The sequence below is a fragment of the Caretta caretta genome, chromosome 5 (assembly GCF_965140235.1).
Source record: "Caretta caretta isolate rCarCar2 chromosome 5, rCarCar1.hap1, whole genome shotgun sequence".
NCBI lineage: Eukaryota > Metazoa > Chordata > Testudines > Cheloniidae > Caretta > Caretta caretta.
The window spans coordinates 24,474,676-24,497,621 of NC_134210.1; the positions used below are offsets into that span (position 1 = coordinate 24,474,676).

The 22,946-nt window shown below is 44.9% G+C and overlaps 1 protein-coding gene and 1 long non-coding RNA gene across 5 annotated transcripts in view; one reads left to right on the top strand and one right to left on the bottom strand.

Annotated features, from left to right (window-relative positions):
• Positions 1-22,946, bottom strand: part of ADAMTS12 (ADAM metallopeptidase with thrombospondin type 1 motif 12) — a 317,885-nt gene that overhangs the window by 110,613 nt on the left and 184,326 nt on the right. For all 4 annotated transcript variants that reach the window (XM_048850633.2, XM_075128412.1, XM_048850632.2 and 1 more), the window contains 2 exons: positions 10,175-10,320; positions 8,930-9,099 (listed from right to left, as the gene is read on the bottom strand). In XM_048850633.2, the coding sequence (XP_048706590.2) occupies positions 8,930-9,099; positions 10,175-10,320 (316 nt within the window). The remainder of the gene's footprint in view (positions 1-8,929; positions 9,100-10,174; positions 10,321-22,946) is intronic.
• Positions 1-22,946, top strand: part of LOC125636863 (uncharacterized) — an 81,300-nt gene that overhangs the window by 46,256 nt on the left and 12,098 nt on the right. The window contains exon 2 of the long non-coding RNA XR_007356739.2: positions 9,896-9,939. This is a non-coding gene — a long non-coding RNA (uncharacterized LOC125636863). The remainder of the gene's footprint in view (positions 1-9,895; positions 9,940-22,946) is intronic.

Here is a 22,946-nt window from a genome sequence, read left to right on the forward strand (position 1 = left end):
CTCATTTCTGGCCCCACCACATAGCCTGCCCCCCCAGCTAGAGCCCTCACCCCCCTCACTCCCCAACCCCCAATTTCATGAGCATTCATGGCCTGCCATACAATTTTCATACCCAGATGTGGCCCTCGGGCCAAAAAGTTTGCCCACCCCTGGTTTGCCCACCTACATGGTCTTGCCAGGTGCTACGGAAAATGGTCAAGTCATCTACTTCGGCTTGAGCAAACGTTTGTAACCTATGCAGCGCCTCATTAATAAACTGCATAAAGATCACTCTGGAATTCATCAATCCAAAAGGCAAAAAACTTTAAATTCATACAGTCCAGATTCCACTAGGAAAGTGGATCTAAGGGAATTTGCAAATACCCACAAGTTATGAATTTTGTAACACCCCCCCCCACTGGTCCAATAAGTCCTCTATTTGGGGTGTGGGATATGGATCAGGCTGGGTGATAACATTTTTTCCCTATAATCCATGTAAAACCTCATGGTTTTATCCCTTTTAACTACCACTACAAGAAGGGAAACCCATGGGCTTTTTGATTCAGTGATTATTCCCATTTTTAGCATGCTTTCCACCTCTTCTTTGATTGGTCTCTGCAGTTCCCCCTTGGCCTGGTATGCCCCACTAGGAGCTGGGTGAGGCCCTATGGTGTAAATGGAATGCACAATCTTGTTAGTTAAACATGTGGCCATGTCTACACTAGCGAGTTTATAGCAGCACAGCTGTACTATGCAGCTGCCCTGCTGTAAGATCGCTCATGTAATCACTCTATGCTGACAGGAGAGAGCTTTCCACTGACATAATAAAACCACCTCAACGAGCAGCAGGAGCTATGTTGGCGGGAGAGGTGCTGTGCACACTACCACTTATGTTGGTGAAACTAACGTTGCTCAGAGATGTGTTTTTTCACACCCCCGAGTGATGTAAGTTTTGCCAGCATAACTGGTAGTGTAGTCATGGCCAGCATTTCCTGCCTTTGGGATAGAGTTAAGCTCTCCCAAAATTCAATGCCCCCTAGTGGAGTTTCCTCCTGGCTTTCCCTGACCAAATCAATTAAGGGAATAGACAACCTCTCTTCATTAGCACAACAAATCATATTGACAGCTAACTCCCTTTCATGGTAAGTCTGCGTCCTATTGATGTGTACTGTCTCCATGGCTCCCCTGCCATGGGGCTTTCTGACATTATATGCAACCTCATTTACTTCTTCAAAGAGCCCTTTCCAGAAATCTTACATTTTGTTCTTCCTCACAGGAATTAGTAGGAGCACCATATCTCCAATTTCAACCTTTCTTTTATATGTCTGTCACATCAAGCATTCTGACTTTCCTGACTTTTCTTAAGATTTTGTTGCACCAAATCCATCATAACTTGCAAATTTCCCTTAAACGGGGAAAAACATTCTCCTACTGGCTGTTCGGTTTCCTCAGTACTGCCCTCCTAAGAATCACAAATTAAATTTAAGGGTCCTCTGACCTGCCTCTAATACAGGAGATCAAAGAGACCAAAGCCAGTAGATTCTTGGGGTACACTTCTGTATGCACACAGTAACAAGGGGAGCAACAGATCCCAGTTGCCCTCATGCCTGGATACATACATCCTAAGCATGGCTTTTAATTCTCCATTAGTTTCTGAGTGGTAGGACGCAGCTTTTATATGCTTCACCCTGCATAACTTCCACAACTTCTTAAAGACAACAGACATAAAATTTGTACCACGGTCTGTTAAATTCTCTCTGGGAAAAGCTACTCTGCTGAAAATAGGAGTGAATAAAGCTGTAGCTACCACTTAAGCTTCAATATTACACAATGCTGTAGCCTCAGGGTCCCCAGTAGCTGAATCTACTACCACCAGTATATATTTCTTTCCATTCCTGGAAGGTCTAGGGAAAGGTCCCACAAAATCCACAGACTCTCTGGCAAATGCTTCCCCAATAATAGATAAAGGTTGTTGTGGGGCGAGTACATCCCTCTGCCCCCCCCTTGAAGCCCCCTAGCTAGGTCTAGCTGACTGCCCTTAAGCTCAGGGCAGTCTGGCATAGAGGTCTGAATCAATAGGGTCGCCCTCCCTCACAGGGCTATGTTGCCTAGTGGCCAGTGTCAATAGTTCTGCCCTCTCTCACAGGTCTGTGCGACCTAATGGCCAGAGTCAAAATGGCTCCCCTCTCTCACAGGGCTGCACGACTTAGTGGCCAGAGTCAACATAGATGCCCTCTCTCACAGGGCTGTGCAGCCTAATGACTGGTGCAGGGGTGTGCAAACTTTCTGGCCCGAAGGCCACATCTGGGTATGGAAATTGTATGGTGGGCCACGAACGCTCACGAAGTTGGGGGTTGGATATGGAAGGGGGTGAGGGCTCTAGCTGGGGGTGGGGCCAGAAATTAGGAGTTCAGGGTGTGGGGTTGGGGGGGCTCCGGATTGGGGCAGGAGTGCGGATAGGGGTATGAGCGTGCAAGAGGGTGCTCAGAGCTGGGACTGAGGGGTTTGGACGGCAGGAGAGGAATCAGGGCTGGGGTTGGGGTGTGGGAGGGCGTCAGGGGTGTGGGCTCCGGGCGGCGCTTACCTCAAGCAACTCCCAGAAGCAGCGGCATGTTCCCCCTCTGGCTCCTATGCGGAGGGGCGGGCAGGCAGCTCTGCGTGCTGCCCTGTCCGCAGGCGCCGCCCTGCAGTGCCCATTGGCTGCGGTTCCTTGCCAATGGAAGCTGTGGAGGCAGCGCTTGGGGTAGGAGGAGTGTGTGGCTGCCCCTATGCATAGGCACCGGGAGGGGGGGGCGGGGGACATGCCGCTGCTTGTGGGAGCTGCACAGAGTGGGGCAAGTCACTGACCTCGCTCCCCGGCAGGAGCTCAAGGGCCAGATTAAAACGTCTGGATGGCCAGATGCGGCCCTCAGGCTGTAGTTTGCCCACCTCTGGACTAGAGAGTCATTACAGCTGCCTTCCTTACCAGGGCTGTGTGGCTTAGCACCCAAAGTCAATACAGCTACCTTCTCTTGCAAGGTTCTGTGGCCTAGTGGCCAGAGTCAAAACAGCTGCCTTTCTTAGCAAGGCTGTGTGGCCTAATAGCCAGAAGGCATGGGCCACCACCAGAGGAATGGTGACCGGGGTAGAGGGCCCGGACCCTCCCTGCTCCACCAGGTCCCAGCCCAGGGCCTTGTCAGTGCCAAGCATATTCACCACTGGATCAGCGGGGAAACAACCAAAAAACACGTTAACTTATTGCTCAGTTCTACAACCAGACCAATGTCCAATTCCCCTAGGCTACTTCCTACCATGTCTTCCAGTGGCATGATCTCTGGATCTCCTGAGTCTCTGGCCTGTGAAGCTCCCAGTGGTTCCACCATCTCCTGGGTGTCCAGGGGTAGCGGAGTATCTGTCCGGATCCCAGCGGGCTTGGCCTTTTTGGTCTTGGGCTCCAGCAGCTCCCAGGCAGGAACCTGCAGCATACATCCTCCTTCCTCGGCAGTCAGCTCAGACTGACCTGTGCTACTCTCTTTTATACTGCTGTTCCAATTGGAGCATCTTCCTCAGCCTACAGTGTGATATTAACGCCTCCTCGTCAAGTGAGGGGCACGTACACCCCATCCCAGGCACCTTACAATGTCTCTTTTAAGCCCTTAGCTTCTGACTCAAGTTACAGCTTCTGTAATAACCGTTAGCTGTCTGAAGCTTATGGGTCCAGTAAAAGTTTCACTTCAGTGGGTCACAAGTTTTCTCCACTCCTAGATGACCCGCAAACGGCCCATCATGAGCTAATAAAGCAAAACTCTCCTATACCTCTCAGGCACAACTATTTGCTTGCACACTTCTTCAGGAAGCTGCTTTTTTCCAGAAGGAGCTTCCCCAAATAATACACCATTTTGAATAAATAAAACTGACCTTTCCTTCCCCAGGAGGCGTCTGATCCTGTGTAGCAATCCTAGTCTGTTCCAAAGTAATATCACTTGACTGAGCAGATATAAATTCTTTCGGTGTTTCACTTAAACCCAGAACAGTCTCCGGTACAAAAGAATCCTCAGCTCCTTCCTCAGCTGGCAAGCTGCTATTCTCAACAAACAACAGCTCAGGGGGGGAAATTCCCCCTCACCTCCAGCTCACCTCATTGACAGCAGGCAAAGTAGAGGAATCAGATCCATGCTAGTGTCCAATCAGGTTGTCATAACAGTTACAATATCATTACCTATCAACATATCAGCAGGTAGCAAATTCCTAACACCAGCTACAATATCATCCTTAAATTTTTTCCACTCAGGTGGATTTTAGCCAGAGGCACAGTCATTGAAAACTCAGCCAAAGCTTGAAGATTTATACTTCAGCCAGGCAATTTATCTTTTCTCACAAAACTTTCTTTAACCAAAGTAATATGAGATGCAGTTATCACGCCACCCGGTACATTCAACCCCATTTACTTTTACACTCTTAATGAATTGTTCACTATCATCCCACGACTCAGTTCTAATATCATTCAGGAGGCCATTTTCCTCTCCCACAATTTCCTCTGTGGCTAATGTGGTAGCATTAGCACTTATACTGGTAGCATTGGAACCCACAAGAGGGGTTGCGGGTGCAGGTTGTGACCTTTGAGCAATTTGACTTTATATGGCCAGGGATCCCACCTTCATGGCAAACAACTGGCTTCCCCTTAGGGTAAGAGGCTTTAAAATCTGGGCTCCCTTGAGGTTTTTTAACACAGTTGGGGTTAGGTTTATTCTTAAATTCTTCCTCCCTTGTAAACTGGAGATTTCACCGCTCTCGAGCCCTTGACACAACATACTCATCAGCAATTTCTGCTGCCATCAAAACCGTGGAAGGTTTTTTGTCACAAACGGCTGCTTTGACATCACTGGTGACCACCCATAATAACTGCTCTTGCATCACTAAATGTAACAGCTTATCAAAGCTGCCATCACCACCCACCCCTATTTTTTTTACATAACTAAGCAGTTTATGCACATATTCCACAAGAGTTATATTGTCAGACTTTTTAAGATGTCTCAATTTTAAACAATAAGACTCAGGGGTGATTTTAAGCCTTTTTAATACAGCTTCTTTAAAGCTCTTATACACCATAGCATCTTCCCTCTTCATTTAATTAAATACTTGTCTGGCTTTTCCAGTCAATCTGGTTAAAAAGATTGGCATCCAATTCTCCTCTGGAATCTTGTGGATTTCACACAGTCTCTTAAAGGTGGATAGGAATTCCTCTATGCAATCAGATTCACGATAAATTGGGCAGGCTTTTTCCCATTCCCTGCTGTTGAGAGGAGGATGTATCCCAAGGCTGAGGCGGCTATTCTTTTTGCTTGTCCAGGATGTAGAGCTGCAGTGTGAGAGCTTCCGCCTCTCTCTGATGTGCTTCTTTCTTAGCTTCCAGCTGCTCCATGCACTTCAGTTGGGCTTCCTTGGCTGTCTCCTCAGCTTCCTTCTCCATCTCAGCCATCTGGGCACCTTTGGTGGGCATCCTTCTTTCCATATCATTGCTTGCTTGCTTCTTCCTCATTCAGAGTTCCATCATTTTAATTTCATGCTCATGTTGTTGCTTGATTGCCAGCATCTACATATGGATCACTTCTGCATCTGGGGCATGGGGTTGCTCAGGCACTGCTTTTTGGTCATAGTCCATGAGCATAGTTCTCAGTTCCTGATCTGGGGTATCCTTCTTAATGGTTATCCCCCTTTCTTTAGATGATTTTTAAGCTCTTTTGTGTGAAGACTCTCATATGATTGTAAATCATCCATTGTAACTAATCTTTAAACCTTAAAACTCTCAATATCAAATTTTAACATCAAATAGTATTGGGTTCTGATCTTAAAGCCCGATTGACCTGTGGCATGTGAATCCTGCCAAGTACACCAAATTGTCATGGTGCCTGATACATGGCTCACAACTTAGAGGCCAATCTCAGGACAGACTGTCAGAAAACAGGGCAGACACTCCCAACTGGTGGTATATTCTATAATTAGATTTAACCAAACAAGCCACAAATGTGTGCTCCTGGATCGCTATTCTAGCTTATCATGGAGCCACAGACAGTCCCCTTAGACACTCTAGCCTATGCTACCACCAAGACAAATTGGATTTCCGTGATGAAAGATTATTAAAATAAAAAAAATCATCACATATTAGGTACTTCTAGCTGCAAGGGATCGGTCACTTACCCCCAGGTCAATGAATGCTCTGGATCTCAAACCAAAGACAATGCAGTCAGCCAAATTTTTTTGGTAAACTAACTAAAGATTTATTAGCTAAGAAAAAGAAATGAGAATTAGAGGTTAAAGCAGGTAAAATATGTTAAAGGTGAATTTGAGTTTGTACATTCAAAATGATAGCAGGGATGTTAAATGCGCTAGTTTTCTGTAAGTCTCTCTGGGTTGCCCAAATAGTTTTGAGGACCTCAGTCCTTGGTTCAAAATTTACCCTGTCAGAATTCACCAGTCCAAAGACGGAATATGAAAGAGGTGGCCAGGGGCCTTTGTTCTCCCTTTTTAGATTTTGACCCTTTTTGGCTGGAAAATCCTTGCTGTGTCATGGGGTCAAGCAATTCCCTGGCATATGTGCTTTCCCATCAGTTCTTCAGATGGACTGCAAATTTTTGCTTGCAACTTCTATGTACGTGCCGTTTGCGGTGTCTTCGGGAATGGCATGCAGCGGCTCATTTACAGTTCCATTATTCCTGAAGAGCTCACCTATGGGCGTTTCTCAGCCTCACTGCATGTTGGAGTTATATACATATACCACAATTTCAGGGCTCCATACGGAGTGTCGATACACATATTATAACAAGATAATAATACTCAGCAGATTATAGCGAGGCATACTTTGGACAAGTTTTATCACAATTTTGTGAAAGAGGTGACCATATTATTGTAGGCAGTCACCTTCCCCTTTAGATAGCATCACAGCTGCATGTGAGTATGCTTGCTCTCAGTGTTGGAGCACCTTTATTCCAGACACTTCCATCAGAAATGATTGAATCATTTTCAAGTAAAGAAGGAGTGAAATAAAAGACAGTTTCTCTGATAAGAGAAAATTTTGGTGACTTTTTAAAAAACACCTCAGCGGAAGGTGATAGAAACTTGGGATTTGGAGGGATGTAGTCAAAAGATGTGCCTTTAATTGTTCCATGAAAAACTGAATTAGATTCAGATGAATTAAGAGTTTTTTTAAACAAGAACATACTTCATGCATGTACACTGGAACAGTAAAAAATAATTCTCTCCCAAAATTCCACAAGCATTGGCCCTGTGTGTCCATTTTCACCAAGTGGGTGATATATCCAGATTCTATTGAATGTACACATTGTGCATAACAAAATGGAACAGAATTTCAGTTTTCTTACATAAGAAACTGCATAATGTGACCTGTGAATGTATGTAGTTTTTGTGTCAGGCCCCAAGTGCTTTGTGTTTATTGTAGTTTGTTTTTATTGACAAACTCTTTCATAAGATACCTAATCACCCTTATTTTCTTCGTTCAAGCTAAGGAAACCACTTTGATAATGCTTTCCTGGACTACTGCTTGTTCCAATCTTATCTTCAGCAGTATATTTATTCAATGAGCATGACACTAGGTGATATTTAAGAAGTTTATTCATAGCTGTCAAGCATTAAACACACAGTAAATTTGATGACAAATGCTACTGACAGGAAGTATATCTAAAGTTAAAGCAAAGTGTCAACCTTTGAACGTAACTTCTCTAAACAGTTTATTGTTCTTAGGTGAAGGAACAAGTAATGTTGGTAATTCTTGCTGGATAGGCTTTTGAAGTCCAGCGCTAACAGTAGAGATGGCTCCTGATCACTAACTGCTTTCAGATTTTTTTGCCTGTTCGAATTCCCCAGACCCAGTTCCCCACTTGCAGACTCCCTGCCAGTCGGCAATGTGCAGGACGGGGTAACTGCACTTGATGGCTGCTGCAGCTGTGGAGTGGTGGAATGAGATGGGCAGGGAGCCTGCCAAGACCATGGACTGATGCAATGACAGGACACTGGGAATGGAGGTTGAATCTGGGAGTACTGGCCCCTCCTGACCCACTCCCACTGTGTGTGCCAGGCACCCCTTCTTCTCCCCATGCCCTTCCCTCCCTGAGTGCTGGGCACCTCCTTGCTTGCTCTTCTTGAGAGTACTGGGTGCTCCCTCCTCCCCTTCATAACTGGGTTCTGGGCATCCTGTCCCAGCCATGAAAAAGATACTTTGAAAAAAACCACTGAGAGCCTACGCCACCCAGGACTTTCGCAATTCATACTGAAGCCCCTTACAGAGTTGTAGGGTTCAAAGCCAGAAGGGATCACCCCAGTTCAACTAGTCTGATCTCCTGTATATCACAGGCCACCAACATCTGCACCCAGCACAGTCAACCCAACAACCACAACTAGACCAAAGTATTACAGCTCCAGGAGACTGGACAGTTGCATTCAACTGGCAGTGGATAGAAAGGACAGAGGTGCACCCGTGCTCAAGGCCCCACAATGGCAGGGAAACGGTTAAGTGAGCTATATTAAGTGTAACTGCACAAGTCACCAGTTGTAAACTGTTTTTAGAAAGAAGTTTAATTTTTGGAATGGAGATTAGCGATAGGAGTTTATTGCTTATGAAACCATTAATTGTCTTTATTTGTTGCTTTTTTCCTGTCCTCCCAGCCCCCAATATTAATGCTGATATTTATCCAGAAAACAGTAAAGCTAATTTTTGGCACTGGTTTCCACCCGTTTTTAAATTTTTGAGATAAACACTGATTAATTCCTGGGAAAGTAAGCAAACAAAAAACAGAAATGAAGGGCCTTATTTATAGGACCTGAAACTTCAACCAGAACACATGTGGCCTTCAAAGTGGTATTTTTCTTAGGCAAGTCAAAGACTCACATTCATTTACTTCCCTTTCACACATTATTTATCTGTAAGTGCTCTGAATTTGACTGTGTTACTTCTTACCTGTGTTATAAACTGGAATCCACTGGTAGAATTCATTCTTGTAGGGAACGGTGTCAAATTCACTGCATTGCATCTGACGAAAGGTTGGTGTGTCTTGTCGACATGGGACAATGTTACACATGCGGTAGCGTTTCCTTTCTCCAGTGCAATACTTTCCGCCAAACTGTGGCCTAGAAGTAAAGTGTGACGTTTTGTGGCTTTAGAGTCTGTACAAAAGTTAAGTGTGTTTTATTTTAAATAGTGCATTCATACCAAGGTGCCGAACACTGAAGTCAATGGGGACTCGACTTCTCAGTCACTTAGGGCAAGCCTACACTTAAAATGCTGCATCAGCACAGCTGCATTGGTGCAGCTGTAGCATGACAATAAAGACACTCAGATGGGGGAGAGTTCTCCCATTGGTATAATCCACCTTCCGGGAGGCAGTAGTTTTCCCACTGATGTAGCGCTGTCTACAAGTGGGGTTTGGTCAGAATAACTATATCACTCAGAGGGGTGGATTTTTCACACCCCTGCGTGACAGTTATACCAATATATGTCTGCAGTGTAGGCCAGACCTTAGGCATTTTGGAAAATGTGACACATAGTATTATTTGTTTAAGACAGTAACATATAGATAGTTCATCATGAGCTCAACCATGTCAGGAGCTGATCACTCCTTGGAGTTAGGCGCCTAACTACCTTTGAGGATCTGGGCCCTGAGTGTTTCCGTTCTTTTTGAAAATGGGACTTAGGCATTTTTTTTTAAAATTTCCCTTTACATACCCATTTATCTGGATTCTAAGAATCCATCACCAGAATCTCTGAGACTTCAAATGGTTTAGGATCAAATGTGATTTGCAAGTACTCAGCAGCTCCCAGGAATAGGCCACTAATTTTTACCCCCACATAGTTATTGAGAATATTGCAAATTATCCAAAGTAGTATCATTAAAACAATGTTTCTGATGTTGTACTAATCCTGCAGGTGAAGATTTCGTCTCTCTCTGGTGGAAGTAATTTCCATGGAAGGTAAGAAAGACTGAGAAGCAACATGAAAATTGTAAAAGGCAAGGTGGGTGGATTCTAGACAGGGGTGTTTCTGGGAGCAGTGGGTTTAATGGTTGCCTTGCTGCAGTAGCTGTTGATAATATGGTGAGAAACAATAGTGTCCCTATCCTCACAAATACCCAGACATTTCCAACACCTTGCATTACATAAAAAAACGCATTGAAAGGATTGGTGATGAACTATGCACACAACTTACTCTGGGTTATTGCAGTGTCTTTCTGCGCTCTGAACTCCTGCCCCACATGTCCGTGTGCAATGAGACCAGGAGGACCATGTGCCCCATCCACCATTTATCATTTCTGGATTCTTTCCCACTCTAATGCACTCTGCATTGAAACACCACTGAATAATAAAGAAAAAACAAATACAGAGGGTCAGAAAATTATCAGAGCAAAAAAAAAAAAATGCAGACTGGTGAATGCTTAAATAAAAATCTAGTCAGCTGTGTGTGCTGAAAACCATTTAATCAGCTTTGTTGGTCTAAAGTTGACCTAGAACAGTGGATCTCAACCAGGGGTACATGTACCCCTGGGGGTATGCAGAGGACTTCCAGGGGTATCTAGATATTTGCCTTGTTTTACAACAAGCTACATAAAAAGCACTAGTGATGTCAGTACAAACTAACATTTCATACAGACAATGACTTGTTTATACTGCTTTACATACGATGCACTGAAATGTATGTGTAATATTTATATTCCAATATAAATTTATTTTCTAATTATATGATAAAATCAGAAATTAAGCAGTTTTTCTGTAAGAGTGTGCTGTGACACTTGTGTATTGTTGTGTCTGATTTTGTAAGCAAGTCGTTTTTAAATGAGGTAAAAATTGTGGTATGCAAGACAAATCAGACTCCTGAAAGGGGTACAATAGTCTGGAAAGGTTGAAAACTACTGACCTAGAAGAGGTAAAATCTCCTCATTCTGTCATAGACTATGTCAAGCAACATTTCCTCAGCAAAATTCTATTGATAACTGTTGGTCATAACTAAACGATTTGGTGGTTCCTTCTGACCTTAAACGCTATAATTTTCAATGTCATTTATATTTTGTATGTACCTATTGCTAGAAACGTAGGCACCTTCCATCTATATTCTATTGGAGATGGAATGGAAAAGTCCTTCAGTTAGAGGCCTATGGTGATAGGTCACTAAAAGGAAGCGTGTGATTAGTTGAGATGGGTTCAAATTCAGAAGAGATATAAATTGTGGTGTAAGCTACAAACGGGGCACGTAAATGTGACATGGCACAGCTAACCAACAGAAGGTGCTGTAATAGGGAAAGAAACCAAAAGAGAATGTATAAAATATAGCAGCTCCTCTCTTCCCACACACAAGGTCAAATTCTGATCTAAATTATGCTAGTATAAATCCAGAGTAATCTCATTTAAATTCTGCTTCATCCACTGTACATTCTGCATATAAATAACTGTCGTGGGTTTTGGCATAAATAGTTTCTACTGCTTATTATTCTATGTATCTATCGGCTCAGAAAAATGTGTATGATATTATACTGTATTATTTGAGAAATAGTAAATGACCTTGTATTTAAAGGCTGTGGTTCAGATTTTCAGCAGATATAAATCAGCATAATTCCACTGACTTTAACAGACCTAAACCAGTTTACGCAAGCTGAAGATCTAATCCACTGTATCACAATGTGTAAACACAAGAGCAGACTGCTCAACTGTGCAAAATTAATACAGTCAACAGTTTTTTATGGACAGAAATGATCTTTCACAGTATTGTTAGTACGAGTGTCAGAATCATATAAATAGAGCAGGAGTTACATTTGCAGGTAAAACTAAGTTTTTAAAATGTACCATACATATTTTCCCCCAAAAGCATTTTACAAAAACTTAAACTAATATATAGATTATCCTATGAGAATTTCATCTTCCACTGATAGGCCTCCACCTCTGCGGTGACATGGAAGCAGAGTACCATATCCATATGAAATCGCAGGGCGGATTTAGGTGAACACAGGGCAATTACCTGAGCTGGAATTTGGCTATAACACTGTGGTTAACACAATTTTTCCTCCAAAAAGTGCCATGTTAACTTTAATGACCTCAGTCTTGGCTTTTCTATTCTATTAGGTTTCCATAATTTGCTCATCACTGAACTACTTTAGCACCTTCCAGTAGGACATAAGCAACGTGACTGATATCTATCACATGTTCACTCTTTTGCCCAGCATTTGCAGGCCATCTCTGCCAGGCCTCAGGGGTGCAGAAGAGTCTCAGAGAGGAGCCACTGCAGTGCTAGGTCCAGGTGGTTGAAACCAACAAGCTGTCATATACCCACTCCAGGGGCGGGGAGGATGAGGAGGAAAAATTACAAGTCACTGCTGTGTGAAAAGGAATCAAAATTAACGTTATATAACAAAATGGCTGGGAGAAACTGAGCTACTGCCTTCTTTCACCGCTGGAGGCAGAAAATCTGGTGGCCTGAACTGAAGAGTGGGGCTTAATCTTGGAGCCTCCAGCAACAACTTTGGAGCTCCTCCAAATTCCGCAGATGGGAGGTATTGCCCATTAGTGGTGATTGAGAAGAGATACTGTGCAACAGGTTTCAGAGTAGCAGCCATGTTAGTCTGTATTCGCAAAAAGAAAAGGAGGACTTGTGGCACCTTAGAGATTAACCAATTTATTTGAGCATAAGCTTTCGTGAGCTACAGCTCACTTCATCGGAGGCATACTGTGGAAAATACAGAAGATGTTTTTCATGGTCTGTGTGTATAAAAACATCTTCTGTATTTTCCACAGTATGCCTCCGATGAAGTGAGTTGTAGCTCACGAAAACTTATGCTCAAATAAATTGGTTAGTCTCTAAGGTGCCACAAGTACTCCTTTTCTTTGTGCAACAGAATTGACTTGAAATGAAGCAAACAATTTCTGCTCAATTACATTATAGCCAATATCCTGTAGTTGCTTAAATAAGTAATTAAACAAGAGAAAGTACTGTCACTGTATCTTTCAATCCCCTTCTCTTTCTATGAGGATGTCTTGCTAGGTCATATTCAGTATTTATTCGGATAGCCTTAGTTTCCATTCTACACGCCACTAAGCTTAGTTGACAACTTGTTCCGTGTGTTTACTATACTTGGATTTAAATAATCCAATGAATTCTAGGTTCTTTAAGGATCAGAAAGATTTCTCCTGGTGTCCAACATAGAAAGACCACCCTCATCACAACAAACAATATCCTTTCTCCTCCCTTCTCCTCAGAAGTGCTTCCCATCCATTTAGACTAGATTCCCAGCCTTCCCATTGAAAATATCTGCACGAACCCACTATTCCCCCAACCTTTCCTTCTTTTCCCTAGGTCATTGCCAAATCTCTACTTTTGAAGAAAACCCTCTCTCCTGTGGTCACCTGCTCCAATCCACTACTAGTCCAGCAGTCATTAGCCCTGTACTGATTCATGCCTTATGCTACCCTGACTCAGAGGTATCCTAGAGTGAATTTTGCCACTGGCAAATCACCATGCATCATCACCACCACCAAGGAGCTGAGTTAGCATTTGGTTATTTTTCCCTGCCAATGGAGGATTTTTCCCTACAGGGTATTTAGTGGTGCTTTGAAATGTAAATATCCCACCACACTGTTCATCACTTCCTCTGAGAAACTAATCCTCAGCTAAATAGCTGCACATCATCTCACTGGTCAGGAAAACTTTCCTGATATTCTGCTTTTAAACTTTCCCTTTCTTTCATTTCATTCCACTCCTCTCAGTTTAAATTAGTTTCATTCTATGAGTCCTAATGTTGAACCTCTCAACAAAGGTTTCCTGTTGAAACTATACTGTGAGCTAGACTGTGGTGCCTTGGTAGGGTCCCGCTTCATCAAAATCCTTGACCTGCTAGAACAAGAACATCAGGTGGGTCAAAACTGAGTATCTTTCATGCAGTGTGTTATGAACAGGGGGACTGTAAACTTTGAGGGCTTGTCTACACATGAAAGTTATTCCAGAATAAGGTAGGTTGTAAATGTAAAGTGGAATAACTATTTGGGAATAACTGTGTAGACAACCGCTTATGGGCAGTTTGAGGGGGAGGCAGAGGGAATGATCTGCTTTGCCACAGAATCACAGTGCACAGACTTGTTCAGGTAATGAGACTTTAGTAATGGAGAAGAAATGGATTTATTTCATGAAATCCCGATTAAGGACATAATCCTGAGAGGATCTGAGCACTCATGGCTCCCACTGAAGTGCTTGTCATGTTTTAGGATTGAACCCCCAAATCATTTAATAGCTATTCATTTCACATCTTCCTTTACAAGACAGCTAGCACAATTACTACAACACTGGGGAAATTTCACCAGTATGGAGTCTGAGGGTGGTGCTTTGGGTTCCAGCAATGCGACAAATTCAGAACAAGACTCAGGTGCCCGACTCCCTTAGCGAGCGAAGCTGTGGACGGCATTAAGAAGTACTGAGGTCATACCTTACAGTCCCTATGAACTAGGAAGTTGAGCTCCAGCTGGCTAGCCAATAGTCATGGATTGAAAAGAAAGCTATTAGTCCTCTCAGCTTGAAGAAAAACAGTAAAGTAATGATAATAAAAGCAAGCGGAAAAAGGTCAGGGTTTAAGATTAATATCAGGAAAAAAACCACTGCAAAATCCTACCCAGCGCCTCATCGTGGTGCAGCGGTGACCCTGGCCGTCTGACGGCTATGGTAACAGGGTGTATGCCCTGGCAGGTCTAACCATGCTACAAAGGTGTCGGACTACCCAATCCAGGGAACAGGATTGCTCTCTCAGAGGAAAGAGCGGTTTTCCTTCTCCTTACAGGTTGAAGGCTAGCTAAGCTTGAGGAGGTACGCATGCCTGCCCGCCCAGCCAGTGGGATGACTTGAAGTCAACGGCTAAAACAACATGAGTAAATGGGCCTCAGGTTCCTGCGCGTCAATGAACTGTTCTTCAGTAGTGGAGCGGAAATCAAGCGTAGAGAGGTTGCTAAAAATGTCAGGTGCTAGGCCGACACAACACCCTCGCTGTGTGTACTTACAATTGTACGTCGCTGGCAAGGGAGGAAATGTTAAACCATCTGATGGAGAAGAAAAGGATAAGATGCGACATCCTCGGTGTCTGCAAAACCCGATGAAAGAAGGAGTTGGAAGTCAACTGCAAGGATGGAAGCGCTGTGAGGCTCGGAAAGGGAGATGGCGCTAGAAATGTTGGAGGAGTTGGATTTATCATCAGTAAGGATTGGTCTTTGAAAGTCACATCATGCCAGCTAATATCATCATGTATCGGTGTGCTGCATCTTCAGATGGAGTCAAGAGCGGCGGCGAACCAGCTGAGCAGCGGGGGACAGCAGAGCAGCTCGCAGCAGGAGTTTGCCTGGGACTGGTAAGTATCCGAGTGTGTGTTTGTTTGCTTGCTGAGGAAGTATCCGAGCGTGTGTTTGCTGGGGGGGCAGTGTGAGAGCCTGAGTGAGTGTCTGATTGGCTGCTAGCCTGCAGGGGGCGGGCAGTAGGGTGTCTGTTTGTTTGCGTCAGGGAAGCCTGGCTGTTTAAAAATAGCCAGAGCTTCGCGAACCAGCTGAGCAGCGGGGGACAGCAGAGCAGCTCGCAGCAGGAGTTTGCCTGGGAGTTCGCCTGGAGTGAGCCCAGTGAGGCTTACGTCTTGCAAACTGCTCTGAGGAAGCTCATAGTAGGAAGGTGATATGGAAGGGGGGGGTTCAGCTGTTGTGACCTGCGCTGGATGTGCTATGTTTGTCTTTCTTCCACAGGACAGAAGCGACTTTGTCTGTACAAAGTGCAAGTTGGTCTCCATATTGGAAGAGAAGATTGAAGGTCTGGAGCAACAGATAACGACCCTGCGTTGCATACGAGAAACTGAGGATTTTCTGGACAAAACTCAGGATAGGCTTCTAGGGGCACAAAGCTCTAAAGATATAGAGCAGGTTGCACAGAGGAGCCAAGAGGCCAGTGAAGAAGCTTGGCAACATGTGACCTCCAGAAGAGGTAAGCGGAATGTCCGGGTTCCAGTAACACAGACACAGGTAACTAACCGCTTTCATGTTCTCTCCACAGGTACTGTTGCGGAGAGTGGACCAGATGATATGTCTGGGCCGAGAAAGCAGAAGGAGACTCCGCTGGTTGGAAGGCATGAGATGCGATGTCCTGAGGTTGGGGGTTCCACGACCACCACTCCCAAGAGGAGAAGGCGGGTGGTGGTGGTCGGGGACTCTCTCCTCCGGGGGACTGAGTCATCTATCTGCCGCCCTGACCGGGAAAACCGAGAAGTCTGCTGCTTGCCGGGGGCTAAGATTCGCGATGTGACGGAGAGACTGCCGAGACTCATCAAGCCCTCGGATCGCTACCCCTTCCTGCTTCTCCACGTGGGCACCAATGATACTGCCAAGAATGACCTTGAGCGGATCACTGCGGACTATGTGGCTCTAGGAAGAAGGATAAAGGAGCTGGAGGCGCAAGTCATGTTCTCGTCCATCCTCCCCGTGGAAGGAAGAGGCCTAGGTAGGGACCGTCGAATCGTGGAAGTCAACGAATGGCTATGCAGGTGGTGTCGGAGAGAAGGCTTTGGATTCTTTGACCATGGGATGGTGTTCCATGAAGGAGGAGTGCTGGGCAGAGATGGGCTCCATCTTACGAAGAGAGGGAAGAGCATCTTTGCCAGCAGGCTGGCTAACCTAGTGAGGAGGGCTTTAAACTAGGTTCACCGGGGGAAGGAGACCAAAGCCCTGAGGTAAGTGGGAAAGCGGGATACCGGGAGGAAGCACAGGCAGGAATGTCTGTGAGGGGAGGGCTCCTGCCTCATACTGGGAATGAGGGGCGATCAACAGGTTATCTCAAGTGCTTATATACAAATGCACAAAGCCTTGGAAACAAGCAGGGGGAACTGGAGGTCCTGGTGATGTCAAGGAACTATGACGTGATCGGAATAACAGAGACTTGGTGGGATAACTCACATGACTGGAGTACTGTCATGAATGGTTATAAACTGTTCAGGAAGGACAGGCAGGGCAGAAAAGGTGGGGGAGTAGCATGACTGCTCAGAGCTCCGGTACGAAACTGCAGAAAAACCTGAGTGTCTCTGGATTAAGTTTAGAAGTGTGTGCAACAAGAGTGATGTAGTGGTGGGAGTCTGCTATAGACCGCCGGACCAGGGGGATGAGGTAGATGAGGCTTTCTTTCGGCAGCTCACGGAAGCTACTAGATCGCATGCCCTGGTTCTCATGGGAGACTTCAGTCATCCTGATATCTGCTGGGAGAGCAATACAGCGGTGCATAGACAATCCAGGAAGTTTTTGGAAAGCGTAGGGGACAATTTCCTGGCGCAAGTGCTAGAGGAGCCAACTAGGGGGGGCGCTTTTCTTGACCTGCTGCTCACAAACTGGGTATAATTAGTGGGGGAAGCAAAAGTGGATGGGAATCTGGGAGGCAGTGACCATGAGTTGGTTGAGTTCAGGATCCTGACGCAGGGAAGAAAGGTAAGCAGCAGGATACGAACCCTGGACTTCAGGAAAGCAGACTTCGACTCCCTCAGGGAACGGATGGCCAGGATCCCCTGGGGGACTAACTTGAAGGGGAAAGGAGTCCAGGAGAGCTGGCTGTATTTCAAGGAATCCCTGTTGAGGTTACAGGGACAAACCATCCCGATGAGTCGAAAGAATAGTAAATATGGCAGGCGACCAGCTTGGCTTAACGGTGAAATCCTAGCGGATCTTAAACATAAAAAAGAGGCTTACAAGAAGTGGAAGATTGGACATATGACCAGGGAAGAGTATAAAAATATTGCTCGGGCATGTAGGAATGATATCAGGAGGGCCAAATCGCACCTGGAGCTGCAGCTAGCCAGAGATGTCAAGAGTAACAAGAAGGGTTTCTTCAGGTATGTTGGCAACAAGAAGAAAGCCAAGGAAAGCGTGGGCCCCTTACTGAATGAGGGAGGCAACCTAGTGACAGAGGATGTGGAAAAAGCTAATGTACTCAATGCTTTTTTTGCCTCTGTTTTCACTAACAAGGTCAGCTCACAGACTGCTGCACTGGGCATCACAAAATGGGGAAGAGATGGCCAGCCCTCTGTGGAGATAGAGGTGGTTAGGGACTATTTAGAAAAGCTGGACGTGCACAAGTCCATGGGGCCAGACGAGTTGCATCCGAGAGTGCTGAAGGAATTGGCGGCTGTGATTGCAGAGCCATTGGCCATTATCTTTGAAAACTCGTAGCAAACGGGGGAAGTCCCGGATGACTGGAAAAAGGCTAATGTAGTGCCAATCTTTAAAAAAGGGAAGAAGGAGGATCCTGGGAACTACAGGCCAGTCAGCCTCACCTCAGTCCCTGGAAAAATCATGGAGCAGGTCCTCAAAGAATCAATCCTGAAGCACTTGCATGAGAGGAAAGTGATCAGAAACAGCCAGCATGGATTCACCAAGGGAAGGTCATGCCTGACTAATCTAATCGCCTTTTATGATGAGATTACTGGTTCTGTGGATGAAGGGAAAGCAGTGGATGTATTGTTTCTTGACTTTAGCAAAGCTTTTGACACGGTCTCCCACAGTATTCTTGTCAGCAAGTTAAGGAAGTATGGGCTGGAAGAATGCACTATAAGGTGGGTAGAAAGCTGGCTAGATTGTCGGGCTCAACGGGTAGTGATCAATGGTTCCATGTCTAGTTGGCAGCCGGTATCAAGTGGAGTGCCCCAAGGGTCGGTCCTGGGGCCGGTTTTGTTCAATATCTTCATAAATGATCTGGAGGATGGTGTGGATTGCACTCTCAGCAAATTTGCGGATGATACTAAACTGGGAGGAGTGGTAGATACGCTGGAGGGGAGGGATAGGATACAGAAGGACCTAGACAAATTGGAGGATTGGGCCAAAAGAAATCTGATGAGGTTCAATAAGGATAAGTGCAGGGTCCTGCACTTAGGACGGAAGAACCCAATGCACAGCTACAGACTAGGGACCGAATGGCTAGGCAGCAGTTCTGCGGAAAAGGACCTAGGGGTGACAGTGGACGAGAAGCTGGATATGAGTCAGCAGTGTGCCCTTGTTGCCAAGAAGGCCAATGGCATTTTGGGATGTATAAGTAGGGGCATAGCCAGCAGATTGAGGGACGTGATCGTTCCCCTCTATTCGACATTGGTGAGGCCTCATCTGGAGTACTGTGTCCAGTTTTGGGCCCCACACTTCAAGAAGGATGTGGATAAATTGGAGAGAGTCCAGCGAAGGGCAACAAAAATGATTAGGGGACTGGAACACATGAGTTATGAGGAGAGGCTGAGGGAGCTGGGATTGTTTAGCCTGCAGAAGAGAAGAATGAGGGGGGATTTGATAGCTGCTTTCAACTACCTGAAAGGGGGTTCCAAAGAGGATGGCTCTAGACTGTTCTCAATAGTAGCAGATGACAGAACGAGGAGTAATGGTCTCAAACTGCAGTGCGGGAGGTTTAGATTGGATATTAGGAAAAACTTTTTCACTAAGAGGGTGGTGAAACACTGGAATGCGTTACCTAGGGAGGTGGTAGAATCTCCTTCCTTAGAGGTTTTTAAGGTCAGGCTTGACAAAGCCCTGGCTGGGATGATTTAACTGGGAATTGGTCCTGCTTCGAGCAGGGGGTTGGACTAGATGACCTTCTGGGGTCCCTTCCAACCCTTATATTCTATGATTCTATGATTCTAAAAGCTACCCTCAAGGTCATCCAGGCCTACGCTCCCACAAGTGCAAGTGAGGATGAAGAAGTGGAAGAATTCCACCGAGAACTCGAAAGAGCCCTCGTGCAAAAGTCCACTTACATGGTCACGATGGGAGATTTCAACGCCAAGGTTGGGTGAGGGAAAGCTGGCGAAAAGTTCATAGGAAGATACGGCAGTGGCAAAAGGAATGAAAGAGGAGAAAGGTTCGTAGCAATGGCAGAAATGAAAGAACTGTACATAGCAAACACCTGGTACAAAAAGACAGCTGCAAGGAGGTGGACGTGGATCGCGCTAAATGCAAAAAGCAAGAACAAAATCAACTACATTTTCGTCAATAAAAGGCATATCGTCCAAGACGTCTCTGTGGTGCTGCCTTTCAACACCGGCAGTGACCATTGCCTGCTTAGAGCGAAGTTGATTTCTGACAAAGCGGTGGAAAAGAAGGCGCTACAGATGACAAACTGGAAACAGCGGCCAAAGACCTTTGATGAAGCAAAACTGAAGAAATCGATTTGTGGGTTTGACTGGAGCCAGACGAAAATATGTGATGAGGACTATAGTATCTTTGCCAACAAGCTGAGACGTTGCATAAAAGCAGCTGAAATTGAAAAGCCAAAGGAGGCAAAGGGAAGATTCTTGAACGAAACAAAAAGCTTGTTGGAAAAGCAGAGAAACATGAAAAGGAGCTCAGATAACAACCTCGAGTATTCCATTCTGTGCAAGCTTATACAGCAAAAACTGAAGGATGACTGAGAACTTCCAGAAAGAAAAGCTCCTCAAAACCAGCTGAATCACGCAAGAGCCTCAGGACATGCAAGCAGGAATTGACGCAGTATAGATTGAGTGTAACAGCGTTGAAGAATGAGGATGGAGAGATAGTAATTGACAGAGCAGAGATGGAGGAGGTCTGCAGGGACTTCCATACAGAACTGTTCAAATCAAGAATCAAATGTCCTTCTCCCAACGCTCCAAGAGTCAGAAGAACGCGCCAACCGCCCCCCCCCCCCAATAACTGTCAGTGAAGTCTGAAGCGCACTACATCAGATGAAGAAGGGAAAAGCTCCAGGCAAAGATGGAATAACATCAAAAATTATTTCTGCAGGAGGCAAAGAACTTTGGAAGGCCCTCGCTTTAAGATTCAGTCGATATCTTGAAGAACGAAGAATACCATCAAGCTGGAAGGAGTCGAATACCATCTTACTGCACAAGAAAGGCGATTGAGAAAAATCTTAAAAAACTACCGCCCTATATGCCTGGTCTCTCACATCTACAAGCTCTTTACAAAGGTGATAACGAACCGACTCTCACAGAGTCTGGATGAACAACAGCCGAGAGAGCATACAGGATTCCAAAGAAATTTCAGCACCATTGACCATATATTTACCTTTAGCCAGCTCCTAGAAAGAGCAAGGGAATACAAGCTCCTGCTGTGCATGGTTTTCATTGACTATGAAAAAACCTTTGACAGCGTCGAGTTTGAACCAATATTAAAGGTGCTCACAGAGCAGGGCATTAACACACACTACATCAGTTTGTTGAAGGAAGCGAATACCGGATACACAACAGACTACTCTCCTCAAAACTCCCCTCCACATCCCAATCGAGAAAGGTGTGAAGCAAGGAGATAAAATTACACCGAAACTATTCACTGCCTGCCTCTAAATGGTTATGAACAAGATCAATTGGAGGAGTGGTGTCAACATAAATGGAGAACGATTATCTCATCTCAGATTCGCAGACGACATCGTGCTAATTGCCAAAAGCACTAACCAACTGCAGAGCATACTACGAAGACTCAACAAGAAAAGCAGTCAGGTCGGCCTGAAAATGAACTGCTGTAAAACGAAATATATGCTATCAGACGTCTTACAAAAAGCCTGAACAACAGTAGCAGGAGAAAAAAATCGAAAAAGTGAAACAGTACATATATTTGGGCCAAGAAGTCAATATGCGCCAAGACCTGAATGGAGAACTCTCGCGAAGGATTCGGGAAGGATGGTGTGCGTTCAATTCCATCAAGGACGTCCTCAAGGGAAAAACCGACAAGACCACACGCGCAAATATCTTTAATTCAACAGTGCTGCCAGTCATGTTGTACGGCAGTGAAACGTGAGCACTGATGAAGAGAGAAGAGCAGCGGCTGTTGGTAGTTGAAAGGGCAATGGAATGAGCTATGTTGGGAATCTCCCTTCTGGATCACATCCCAAATGAAATGATCAGAGAACGCAGCGGTGTGAAAGATACCATCATGGAAAGCAGACCTAATAAGATGCAATGGGTGGGCCACACAGCATGGCTCAAGGACAATAGGTGGACCGCAATCATAGCTGAGTGGTACCCACGAGAACAGAAAAGACCACCTGGCTGGCCTCCAAGAAGATGGGAAGATGACATTGTTAAACGCGAGAAGAATGGCAGCTGTGTTGTGATCGGCGCAGTCTTAACGACAGCTGAAAACTGTTGGATGTTTTCTACATTTTCAAATAGATTGATTTCAATTACGAACACAGAATACAAAATGTACAGTGCTCACTTTATATTTATTTTTATTACAAATATTTGCACTGTAAAAATAACAAACAAAATAAATAGTATATTTCAATTAATCTAATACAAGTTCTGTAGTGCAATCTCTTTATCATGAAAGTTGAACTTACAAATGTAGAATTATGTACAAAAAATAATTGAATTCAAAAATAAAACAAATAATGTGAAACTTTAGAACCTACAAGTCCACTCAGTCCTACTTCAGCCAATCGCTCAGACAAACAAGTTTGGTTACAATTTCCAGGAGATAATGCTGCCCACGTCTTGTTTACAATGTCACCTGAAAGCGAGAACAGGCATTCACATGGCACTGTTGTAGCCGGCATCGCAAGATATTTACGTGCCAGATGCACTAAAGATTCATATGTCCCTTCATGCTTCAACCACCATTCCAGAATATATGCATCCATGCTGATGACGGGTTCTGCTTAATAACGATCCAAAGCAGAGCAGACCGATGCATGTTCATTTTCATCATCTGAGTCAGATGCCACCAGCAGAAGAAGGTTGATTTTCTTTTTTGGTGGTTCAGGTTCTGTAGTTTCGGCATTGGAGTGTTGCTCTTTTAAGACATCTGAAAGCATTCTCTACACCTTGTCTGTCTCAGATTTTGGAAGGCACTTCAGGTTCTTAAACCTTGGGTCAAGTGCAGCTATCTTTAGAAATCTCACATTGGTACCTTCTTTGCGTGTTGCCAAATCTGCTGTGAAAGTGTTCTTAAAACGAACATGTGCTGGGTCACCAGCCGAGACT